Raw genomic sequence first — 12,440 nt, 5'->3', positions numbered from 1 at the left:
ACAGAGACCCGTAGACTCGCACAGAGACCCGTAGACTCGCACAGAGACCCGTAGACTCGCACAGAGACCCGTAGACTCGCACAGAGACCCGTAGACTCGCACAGAGACCCGTAGACTTGCACAGAGACCCGTAGACTCGCACAGAGACCCGTAGATTCGCACAGACTCAGACTCACACATAGACCCAGAGACTCACACAGAGACCCGTAGACTCGCACAGAGACCCGTAGACTCGCACAGAGACCCGTAGACTCGCACAGAGACTCATAGTTTGTTATCCTTACTCCCACCTATTCACACTCATCCACTCGCTCATCCATGAACTCACTCGCTCACCCACCCAGCCAGCCATATTCCTGCTCGCTCGCCAACCCATCCATAGATTCACTCGCTCACTCCTCACCCGATGACCCAATTATCGGCTCACCCAGCCTGCCATTTGCCTGCTCACTCGCCCATCCAGCTGCCTGTGCATCGGTCTGCCGCCAGGAGGCGACGGTGATTAGTGCCGTGACGAGATCCCAGTTGGGGGGGAATTTGCGGTGTAACGTTTCATTGGCTGATGTGGGTTTGGCCGATAGCAGATCCACCGTGGGTGTGGGTTTAGCTATGGGAGGAGGGAAGTGGTGAACACGGAACAAATCCCCATTGCAGAACAGGGAGAGTGGAAACAAGCTCCACACACTCACTCACACTCACTCACCTACTCACTCACCTACTCACTCACACTCACCTACTCACACTCACTCACCTACTCACACTCACCTACTCACCTACTCACTCACTCACCTACTCACTCACTCACCTACTCTCACTCACTCACCTACTCACACTCACTCACCTACTCACACTCACCTACTCACACTCACCTACTCACACTCACTCACCTACTCACTCTCACTCACCTACTCACTCACTCACCTACTCACACTCACCTACTCTCACTCACCTACTCACACTCGCCTACTCACACTCACCTACTCACAATCACCTACTCACAATCACCTACTCACACTCACCTACTCACACTCACTCACCTACTCACCTACTCACCTACTCACACTCACCTACTCACACTCACCTACTCACACTCACCTACTCACACTCACTCACCTACTCACTCTCACTCACCTACTCACTCACTCACTCACCTACTCTCACTCACCTACTCACACTCGCCTACTCACACTCACCTACTCACAATCACCTACTCACACTCACTCACCTACTCACCTACTCACACTCACCTACTCGCCTACTCACTCACCTACTCACCTACTCACACTCACTCACCTACTCACACTCACCTACTCACACTCACCTACTCACACTCACCTACTCACACTCACTCACCTACTCACACTCACTCACACTCACCTACTCACACTCACCTACTCACACTCACCTACACACACTCACTCACCTACTCACTCACTCACCTAATCACACACTCACCTACTCACACTCACCTACTCACACTCACCTACTCACACTCACTCACCTACTCACTCACTCACCTACTCTCACTCACCTACTCACACTCACCTACTCACACTCACCTACTCACACTCACCTACTCACTTACACTCACCTACTCACACTCACCTACTCACTTACACTCACCTACTCACACTCACCTACTCACTTACACTTACCTACTCACCTACTCACACTCACTTACCTACTCACCTACTCACACTCACTCACCTACTCACCTACTCACACTCACTCACCTACTCACCTACTCACACTCACCTACTCACACTCACCTACTCACACTCACCTACTCACTTACACTCACCTACTCACACTCACCTACTCACTTACACTCACCTACTCACACTCACCTACTCACACTCACTTACCTACTCACACTCACTTACCTACTCACCTACTCACACTCACTCACCTACTCACCTACTCACACTCACTCACCTACTCACACTCACCTACTCACACTCACCTACTCACACTCACCTACTCACACTCACCTACTCACTCACCTACTCACACTCACCTACTCACACTCACCTACACACACTCACTCACCTACTCAGACTCACTTACTCACACTCACTCACCTACTCACACTCACCTACTCACTCACACTCACCTACTCACACTCACCTACTCACACCTACTCACACTCACTCACCTACTCTCACACACACTCACCTACTCACTCACACTCACCTACTCACACTCACCTACTCACACTCACTCACCTACTCACACTCACTCTGCAGAACAGGCGGAGAGCAAACAAGCTCCACTCACACTCAATCACTCACATTCGGTGAGTGATTGAGAGTGACGGCGATGACGATGGTGGCTTTGACGATGGTGACGATGGCGGCGTTGATGATGATGATGGTGGCGATGACGATGGTGTTGTGTGTCCTATCTCGACCCTTCCCTATCTCCCTTCCTCACCCCACACAGGTGTCGAACCTGGGCACTGAAGATGGCGAGCGAAATGCAGGAGATCCAGATCACCGAGGCCAAGCCTCTGCTGCTGGAGAAGGATGCTGCCGGGGTGAGGAATGGTGGTGGGGATGGTGGTCGTGGTGATGGTCGTGGCGGTGGTGTTGGTGGTGCTGCTGCTGGTGGCGGTGGTGGTGGTGCTGCTGGTGGTGGTGCTGCTGCTGATGGTGCTGCTGCTGGTGGCGGTGGTGACAGCGGTGGTGTAGGTGGTGGTGGGGGTGCTGCTGGTGGTGGTAGTGCTGGTGATGATGATGATGATAGTATTGATGGTGGTGCTGCTGGTGCTGCTGCTGCTGGTGGTGGTGGTGGTAATTGTGATGGTGGTAGTCGTGATGGTAGTGGTGTAGGTGTTGTTGTAGGTGGTGATGATGCTGCTGGTGGTGTTGGTGGTGGTAATCGTGATGGTGGTAGTCGTGATGGTGGTAGTCGTGATGGTAGTGGTGTAGGTGGTGTTGTAGGTGGTAGGTGGTGATGATGCTGCTGGTGGTGTTGGTGGTGCTGCTGGTGGTGGTGGTGGTGGTGCTGCTGGTGGTGGTGGTGCTGCTGGTGGTGGTGGTGCTGCTGGTGGTGGTGGTAGTCGTGATGGTGGTAGTCGTGATGGTAGTGGTGTTGGTGGTGCTGGTGGTGGTGGTGCTGCTGGTGGTGGTGGTGCTGCTGGTGGTGGTGCTGCTGGTGGTGGTGCTGCTGCTGGTGGTGGTGGTGGTGCTGCTGGTGGTGGTGGTGCTGCTGGTGGTGGTGGTGCTGCTGGTGGTGGTGGTAATCGTGATGGTGGTAGTCGTGATGGTGGTAGTCGTGATGGTAGTGGTGTAGGTGGTGCTGATAGTGGTGCTGATGATGATGGTGGTGCTGATGGTGGTTGTGGTGCTGCTGCTGGTGGTGTTGCTGCTGGTGGTGCTGCTGGTGATGTTGTTGGTGCTGTTGGTGGTGCTGTTGTTGGTGGTGCTGCTGGTGGGGCTGCTGGTGGGGCTGCTGGTGGTGGTGCTGGTGGTTTTGGTGATGGCGGTGGTGATGGCGGTGGTGATGGCGGCGGTGACGGCGGTGGTGTTGGTGGTGGTGGTGGTGGTGATGGTGGTGCTGCTGATGGTGGTCGTGGTAGTGCTGGTGATGATGATAGTATTGATGATGGTGCTGGTGCTGCTGGTGGTGCTGCTGGTGGTGTTGGTGGTGGTAGTCGTGATGGTAGTGGTGTAGGTGGTGATGCTGCTGGTGCTTGTGGTGGTGGTGATGGTAATGGTGGTGGTGGTGGTGCTGCTGCTGGTGGTGCTGATGGTAGTGGCGGTGGTGACAGCGGTGATGGCGGTGGTGTAGGTGGTGGTGTTGCTGCTGATGGTGGTAGTGCTGGTGATGATGATAGTATTGATGGTGGTGGTGCTGCTGCTGCTGGTGGTGGTGGTGCTGCTGCTGGTGGTGGTGGTGCTGCTGCTGGTGGTAGTGGTGATGGTGGTGGTGATGGTGGTTGCTGGTGGTGGTTCTGGTCGATGCCACCGGGATAAGGACTTCCCACACTGGCCACTAGGTGGCTCACAGTGGCCGTGTCGCAGCCACTCCGAAATGAGATTTCAAACGACGCACTGCAGAGGGCGGTGTTGGTTGTGGTGTCGGTGGTGGCTGCAGTTACGGTGGTGGTCGTGGCGGTGGCTGTGTGGGTGTCGGTGGTGGTGTCTGGCGTCGGCGGCGGTAGTGTTGGTAGTGGCAGTGTCTGTGGTGGCGGTGTCTACGGTTGCTGTGGTGGGGGGTGTCGGTGGTGGTGGTGTTGGTAGTGGTGGTGGTGTCGGTGGTGGTGTCGCTGGTGGTGGTGTTGGTAGTGGCAGTGTCTGTGGTGGCGGTGTCTACGGTTGCTGTGGTGGGGGGTGGTGGTGGTGTTGGTAGTGGCAGTGGTGGTGGTGTCGGTGGTGGTGGTGTTGGTAGTGGCAGTGTCTGTGGTGGCGGTGTCGACGGTTGCTGTCGCGGGGGTGGTGGTGGGGTCGGTGGAGGTGGTGTCTGGCGGTGGAGGTGGTGTCTGGCAGTGGCGGTGGAGGTGGTGTCTGGCAGTGGCGGTGGGTGGCGGTGTCTGGCGGTGGAGGTGGTGTCTGGCAGTGGCGGTGGGTGGCGGTGTCTGGCGTTGGCGGTGTCTGGCGGTGGCGGTGTCTGGCGGTGGCGGTGTCTGGCGGTGGCTGTGGTGGGGGGTTATTGCACTGCGCTACGAACCCGGCGACCCGAGTTCGATTCCCACTCGCGGCCGACACCAGTGATGAATATCTGAACTGGTCCTGAACCTTCCCTAGGTGGACTCGGTGTCAAATAGGTGCCTGGTGCGGCGTGTAAACATCGCCACTGGGGAGGCAAAGGCGGCCAGGTGTGGTGCTGGCCACCCACCCACCCACCCCCTCCCGTCGTGTGCTGAGCCGGCCTTCATAGGTGCCACTTGCTAACAGCACTTGCCCCGACAGTTTGTTAAAGCTACACGAGGGGGTTTCTTTGTCTTTGTGTGTGTCCAGGGTCCAGAGGTGACTGGACAGCCGTTTCAAGACATCAATTGCCAGGTGAGATGCTTAGACATTTAGCCAGGGCAGCTGAGTTACCTGGGTTGTAGCCCTGGGTCTTGGTGTCTCTCTTTCTTTGTCTCTGACTCAAGGAGGTTCATAATGGCTGTGTCTGGGTTTGTCTGTGGGTCCATAATGGACGTGTCTGGGTCTGTCTGTGGGTCCATAATGGCTGTGTCTGGGTCTGTCTGTGGGCCCATAATGGACGTGTCTGGGTCTGTCTGTGGGTCTATAATGGCTGTGTCTGGGTCTGTCTGTGGGTCTATAATGGCTGTGTCTGTCTGTGGGTCTATAATGGCTGTGTCTGGGTCTGTCTGTGGGTCTATAATGGCTGTGTCTGGGTCTATAATGGACGTGTCTGGGTCTGTTTGTGGGTCCATAATAGCTGTGTCTGGGTCTGTCTGTGGGTCCATAATGGACGTGTCTGGGTCTGTCTGTGGGTCTATAATGGCTGTGTCTGAGTCTGTCTGTGGCTCCATAATGGCTGTCTGGGTCTGTCTGTGGGTCCATTATGGCTGTGTCTGGGTCTGTCTGTGGGCCCATAATGGCTGTGTCTGGGTCTGTCTGTGGGCCCATAATGGCTGTGTCTGGGTCTGTCTGTGGGTCCATAATGGACGTGTCTGGGTCTGTCTGTGGGCCCATAATGGACGTGTCTGGGTCTGTCTGGGTCTATAATGGCTGTCTGGGTCTGTCTGTGGGTCTATAATGGCTGTGTCTGTCTGTGGGTCTATAATGGCTGTGTCTGGGTCTGTCTGTGGGTCTATAATGGCTGTGTCTGGGTCTGTCTGGGTCTATAATGGACGTGTCTGGGTCTGTCTGTGGGTCCATAATGGCTGTGTCTGGTTCTGTCTGTGGGTCTATAATGGCTGTGTCTGGGTCTGTCTGTGGGTCCATAATGGACGTGTCTGGGTCTGTCTGTGGGTCTATAATGGCTGTGTCTGGTTCTGTCTGTGGGTCCATAATGGACGTGTCTGGGTCTGTCTGTGGGTCTATAATGGCTGTGTTTGGGTCTGTCTGTGGGTCCATAATGGCTGTGTCTGGGTCTGTCCGTGGGTCCATAATGGCTGTGTCTGGGTCTGTCTGTGGGTCTATAATGGCTGTGTCTGGGTCTGTCTGTGGGTCTATAATGGCTGTGTCTGGGTCTGTCTGTGGGTCTATAATGGACGTGTCTGGGTCTGTCTGTGGGCCCATAATGGCTGTGTCTGGGTCTGTCTGTGGGCCCATAATGGACGTGTCTGGGTCTGTCTGTGGGTCCATAATGGATGTGTCTGGGTCTGTCTGTGGGCCCATAATGGACGTGTCTGGGTCTGTCTGTGGGTCTATAATGGCTGTGTCTGGGTCTGTCTGTGGGTCTATAATGGCTGTGTGTGAGTCTGTCTGTGGGTCTATAATGGCTGTGTCTGGGTCTGTCTGGGTCTATAATGGACGTGTCTGGGTCTGTCTGTGGGTCCATAATGGCTGTGTCTGGGTCTGTCTGTGGGTCTATAATGGACGTGTCTGGGTCTGTCTGTGGGTCTATAATGGCTGTGTCTGGGTCTGTCTGTGGGTCTATAATGGACGTGTCTGGGTCTGTCTGTGGGTCTATAATGGACGTGTCTGGTTCTGTCTGTGGGCCCATAATGGCTGTGTCTGGGTCTGTCTGTGGGTCTATAATGGACGTGTCTGGATCTGTCTGTGGGTCTATAATGGCTGTGTCTGGGTCTGTCTGTGGGTCTATAATGGCTGTGTCTGGGTCTGTCTGGGTCTATAATGGCCGTGTCTGGGTCTGTCTGTGGGTCTATAATGCCTGTGTCTGGTTCTGTCTGTGGGTCTATAATGGACGTGTCTGGGCCTGTCTGTGGGTCTATAATGGACGTGTCTGGGCCTGTCTGTGGGTCTATAATGGCTGTGTCTGGGTCTGTCTGTGGGTCTATAATGGCTCTGTCTGGGTCTATAATGGACGTGTCTGGGTCTGTCTCTGGGTCTATAATGGACGTGTCTGGGTCTGTCTGTGGGTCTATAATGGACGTGTCTGGGTCTGTCTGTGGGTCTATAATGGCTGTGTCTGGGTCTGTCTGTGGGTCTATAATGGCTGTGTCTGGGTCTGTCTGGGTCTATAATGGCTGTGTCTGGGTCTGTCTGTGGGTCTATAATGGCTGTGTCTGGGTCTGTCTGTGGGTCTATAATGGCTGTGTCTGGGTCTGTCTGTGGGCCCATAATGGCTGTGTCTGGGTCTGTCTGTGGGTCTATAATGGCTGTGTCTGAGTCTGTCTGTGGGTCTATAATGGCTATGTCTGGGTCTGTCTGGGTCTATAATGGACGTGTCTGGGTCTGTCTGTGGGTCCATAATGGCTGTGTCTGGGTCTGTCAGTGGGTCTATAATGGACGTGTCTGGATCTGTCTTTGGGTCTATAATGGCTGTGTCTGGGTCTGTCTGTGGGTCTATAATGGCTGTGTCTGGGTCTGTCTGGGTCTATAATGGCCGTGTCTGGGTCTGTCTGTGGGTCTATAATGGCTGTGTCTGGGTCTGTCTGTGGGCCCATAATGGACGTGTCTGGGTCTGTCTGTGGGCCCATAATGGACGTGTCTGGGTCTGTCTGTTGGTCTATAATGGCTGTGTCTGGGTCTGTCTGTGGGTCTATAATGGCTGTGTCTGGGTCTGTCTGTGGGCCCATAATGGACGTGTCTGGGTCTGTCTGTGTGTCTATAATGGCTGTGTCTGGGTCTGTCTGTGGGTCTATAATGGCTGTGTCTGGGTCTGTCTGTGTGTCTATAATGGCTGTGTCTGGGTCTGTCTGTGGGTCTATAATGGCTGTGTCTGGGTCTGTCTGTGGGTCTATAATGGACGTGTCTGGGTCTGTCTGTGGGCCCATAATGGCTGTGTCTGGGTCTGTCTGTGGGCCCATAATGGACGTGTCTGGGTCTGTCTGTGGGTCCATAATGGACGTGTCTGGGTCTGTCTGTGGGTCTATAATGGCTGTGTCTGGGTCTGTCTGTGGGTCTATAATGGCTGTGTGTGAGTCTGTCTGTGGGTCTATAATGGCTGTGTCTGGGTCTGTCTGGGTCTATAATGGACGTGTCTGGGTCTGTCTGTGGGTCCATAATGGCTGTGTCTGGGTCTGTCTGTGGGTCTATAATGGACGTGTCTGGGTCTGTCTGTGGGCCCATAATGGCTGTGTCTGGGTCTGTCTGTGGGTCTATAATGGACGTGTCTGGATCTGTCTGTGGGTCTATAATGGCTGTGTCTGGGTCTGTCTGTGGGTCTATAATGGCTGTGTCTGGGTCTGTCTGGGTCTATAATGGCCGTGTCTGGGTCTGTCTGTGGGTCTATAATGGCTGTGTCTGGTTCTGTCTGTGGGTCTATAATGGACGTGTATGGGCCTGTCTGTGGGTCTATAATGGACGTGTCTGGGCCTGTCTGTGGGTCTATAATGGCTGTGTCTGGGTCTGTCTGTGGGTCTATAATGGCTCTGTCTGGGTCTATAATGGACGTGTCTGGGTCTGTCTCTGGGTCTATAATGGACGTGTCTGGGTCTGTCTGTGGGTCTATAATGGCTGTGTCTGGGTCTGTCTGTGGGCCCATAATGGACGTGTCTGGGTCTGTCTGTGGGCCCATAATGGCTGTGTCTGGGTCTGTCTGTGGGTCCATAATGGCTGTGTCTGGGTCTGTCCGTGGGTCCATAATGGCTGTGTCTGGGTCTGTCTGTGGGTCTATAATGGACGTGTCTGGGTCTGTCTGTGGGCCCATAATGGACGTGTCTGGTTCTGTCTGTGGGTCTATAATGGCTGTGTCTGGGTCTGTCTGTGGGTCTATAATGGACGTGTCTGGGTCTGTCTGTGGGTCTATAATGGCTGTGTCTGGGTCTGTCTGTGGGTCTATAATGGACGTGTCTGGGTCTGTCTGTGGGTCTATAATGGCTGTGTCTGGGTCTGTCTGTGGGTCCATAATGGCTGTGTTTGGGTCTGTCTCTGGGTCCATAATGGCTGTGTCTGGGTCTGTCTGTGGGTCTATAATGGACGTGTCTGGGTCTGTCTGTGGGTCTATAATGGACGTGTCTGGGTCTGTCTGTGGGTCTATAATGGCTGTGTCTGGGTCTGTCTGGGTCTATAATGGACGTGTCTGGGTCTGTCTGTGGGTCCATAATGGCTGTGTCTGGGTCTGTCTGTGGGTCTATAATGGACGTGTCTGGGTCTGTCTGTGGGCCCATAATGGCTGTGTCTGGGTCTGTCTGTGGGTCTATAATGGACGTGTCTGGATCTGTCTGTGGGTCTATAATGGCTGTGTCTGGGTCTGTCTGTGGGTCTATAATGGCTGTGTCTGGGTCTGTCTGGGTCTATAATGGCCGTGTCTGGGTCTGTCTGTGGGTCTATAATGGCTGTGTCTGGTTCTGTCTGTGGGTCTATAATGGACGTGTCTGGGCCTGTCTGTGGGTCTATAATGGACGTGTCTGGGCCTGTCTGTGGGTCTATAATGGCTGTGTCTGGGTCTGTCTGTGGGTCTATAATGGCTCTGTCTGGGTCTATAATGGACGTGTCTGGGTCTGGTTCTGGGTCTATAATGGACGTGTCTGGGTCTGTCTGTGGGTCTATAATGGCTGTGTCTGGGTCTGTCTGTGGGCCCATAATGGACGTGTCTGGGTCTGTCTGTGGGCCCATAATGGCTGTGTCTGGGTCTGTCTGTGGGTCCATAATGGCTGTGTCTGGGTCTGTCCGTGGGTCCATAATGGCTGTGTCTGGGTCTGTCTGTGGGTCTATAATGGACGTGTCTGGGTCTGTCTGTGGGCCCATAATGGACGTGTCTGGTTCTGTCTGTGGGTCTATAATGGCTGTGTCTGGGTCTGTCTGTGGGTCTATAATGGATGTGTCTGGGTCTGTCTGTGGGTCTATAATGGCTGTGTCTGGGTCTGTCTGTGGGCCCATAATGGCTGTGTCTGGGTCTGTCTGTGGGTCTATAATGGACGTGTCTGGGTCTGTCTGTGGGCCCATAATGGACGTGTCTGGTTCTGTCTGTGGGTCTATAATGGCTGTGTCTGGGTCTGTCTGTGGGTCTATAATGGACGTGTCTGGGTCTGTCTGTGGGTCTATAATGGCTGTGTCTGGGTCTGTCTGTGGGTCCATAATGGCTGTGTTTGGGTCTGTCTCTGGGTCCATAATGGCTGTGTCTGGGTCTGTCTGTGGGTCTATAATGGACGTGTCTGGGTCTGTCTGTGGGTCTATAATGGACGTGTCTGGGTCTGTCTGTGGGCCCATAATGGACGTGTCTGGGTCTGTCTGTGGGTCTATAATGGCTGTGTCTGGTTCTGTCTGTGGGTCCATAATGGCTGTGTCTGGGTCTGTCTGTGGGTCTATAATGGACGTGTCTGGTTCTGTCTGTGGGCCCATAATGGCTGTGTCTGGGTCTGTCTGTGGGTCTATAATGGCTGTGTCTGGGTCTGTCTGGGTCTATAATGGCTGTGTCTGGGTCTGCCTGTGGGTCTATAATGGCTGTGTCTGGGTCTGTCTGTGGGTCTATAATGGACGTGTCTGGATCTGTCTGTGGGTCTATAATGGCTGTGTCTGGGTCTGTCTGTGGGTCTATAATGGCTGTGTCTGGGTCTGTCTGGGTCTATAATGGCCGTGTCTGGGTCTGTCTGTGGGTCTATAATGCCTGTGTCTGGTTCTGTCTGTGGGTCTATAATGGACGTGTCTGGGCCTGTCTGTGGGTCTATAATGGACGTGTCTGGGCCTGTCTGTGGGTCTATAATGGCTGTGTCTGGGTCTGTCTGTGGGTCTATAATGGCTCTGTCTGGGTCTATAATGGACGTGTCTGGGTCTGTCTCTGGGTCTATAATGGACGTGTCTGGGTCTGTCTGTGGGTCTATAATGGACGTGTCTGGGTCTGTCTGTGGGTCTATAATGGCTGTGTCTGGGTCTGTCTGTGGGTCTATAATGGCTGTGTCTGGGTCTGTCTGGGTCTATAATGGCTGTGTCTGGGTCTGTCTGTGGGTCTATAATGGCTGTGTCTGGGTCTGTCTGTGGGTCTATAATGGCTGTGTCTGGGTCTGTCTGTGGGCCCATAATGGCTGTGTCTGGGTCTGTCTGTGGGTCTATAATGGCTGTGTCTGAGTCTGTCTGTGGGTCTATAATGGCTATGTCTGGGTCTGTCTGGGTCTATAATGGACGTGTCTGGGTCTGTCTGTGGGTCCATAATGGCTGTGTCTGGGTCTGTCAGTGGGTCTATAATGGACGTGTCTGGGTCTGTCTGTGGGTCTATAATGGCTGTGTCTGGGTCTGTCTGGGTCTATAATGGCCGTGTCTGGGTCTGTCTGTGGGTCTATAATGGCTGTGTCTGGGTCTGTCTGTGGGCCCATAATGGACGTGTCTGGGTCTGTCTGTGGGCCCATAATGGACATGTCTGGGTCTGTCTGTTGGTCTATAATGGCTGTGTCTGGGTCTGTCTGTGGGTCTATAATGGCTGTGTCTGGGTCTGTCTGTGGGCCCATAATGGACGTGTCTGGGTCTGTCTGTGTGTCTATAATGGCTGTGTCTGGGTCTGTCTGTGGGTCTATAATGGCTGTGTCTGGGTCTGTCTGTGTGTCTATAATGGCTGTGTCTGGGTCTGTCTGTGGGTCTATAATGGCTGTGTCTGGGTCTGTCTGTGGGTCTATAATGGACGTGTCTGGGTCTGTCTGTGGGCCCATAATGGCTGTGTCTGGGTCTGTCTGTGGGCCCATAATGGACGTGTCTGGGTCTGTCTGTGGGTCCATAATGGACGTGTCTGGGTCTGTCTGTGGGTCTATAATGGCTGTGTCTGGGTCTGTCTGTGGGTCTATAATGGCTGTGTGTGAGTCTGTCTGTGGGTCTATAATGGCTGTGTCTGGGTCTGTCTGGGTCTATAATGGACGTGTCTGGGTCTGTCTGTGGGTCCATAATGGCTGTGTCTGGGTCTGTCTGTGGGTCTATAATGGACGTGTCTGGGTTTGTCTGTGGGCCCATAATGGCTGTGTCTGGGTCTGTCTGTGGGTCTATAATGGACGTGTCTGGATCTGTCTGTGGGTCTATAATGGCTGTGTCTGGGTCTGTCTGTGGGTCTATAATGGCTGTGTCTGGGTCTGTCTGGGTCTATAATGGCCGTGTCTGGGTCTGTCTGTGGGTCTATAATGGCTGTGTCTGGTTCTGTCTGTGGGTCTATAATGGACGTGTATGGGCCTGTCTGTGGGTCTATAATGGACGTGTCTGGGCCTGTCTGTGGGTCTATAATGGCTGTGTCTGGGTCTGTCTGTGGGTCTATAATGGCTCTGTCTGGGTCTATAATGGACGTGTCTGGGTCTGTCTCTGGGTCTATAATGGACGTGTCTGGGTCTGTCTGTGGGTCTATAATGGCTGTGTCTGGGTCTGTCTGTGGGCCCATAATGGACGTGTCTGGGTCTGTCTGTGGGCCCATAATGGCTGTGTCTGGGTCTGTCTGTGGGTCCA

The 12,440-nt window shown here is 54.0% G+C and overlaps 1 protein-coding gene across 2 annotated transcripts in view; it reads left to right on the top strand.

Annotated features, from left to right (window-relative positions):
- LOC116957078 (protein NDRG3) overlaps positions 1-12,440 on the top strand; it is a 97,330-nt gene that overhangs the window by 19,260 nt on the left and 65,630 nt on the right. For both annotated transcript variants that reach the window (XM_076055070.1, XM_076055071.1), the window contains 2 exons: positions 2,443-2,536; positions 4,962-5,006. In XM_076055070.1, coding sequence (XP_075911185.1) covers positions 2,465-2,536; positions 4,962-5,006 — 117 coding nt within the window. In that variant the 5' untranslated portion in view covers positions 2,443-2,464. The remainder of the gene's footprint in view (positions 1-2,442; positions 2,537-4,961; positions 5,007-12,440) is intronic.

Source organism: Petromyzon marinus, chromosome 69, assembly GCF_048934315.1.
Source record: "Petromyzon marinus isolate PM22_M1 ecotype Great Lakes invasive population chromosome 69, UKy_Petmar_22M1.pri1.0, whole genome shotgun sequence".
Taxonomy (NCBI): Eukaryota; Metazoa; Chordata; class Hyperoartia; order Petromyzontiformes; family Petromyzontidae; genus Petromyzon; species Petromyzon marinus.
Note: the sequence above shows the minus strand (reverse complement) of the source record. Positions and strands in the feature narration are given on the sequence as shown.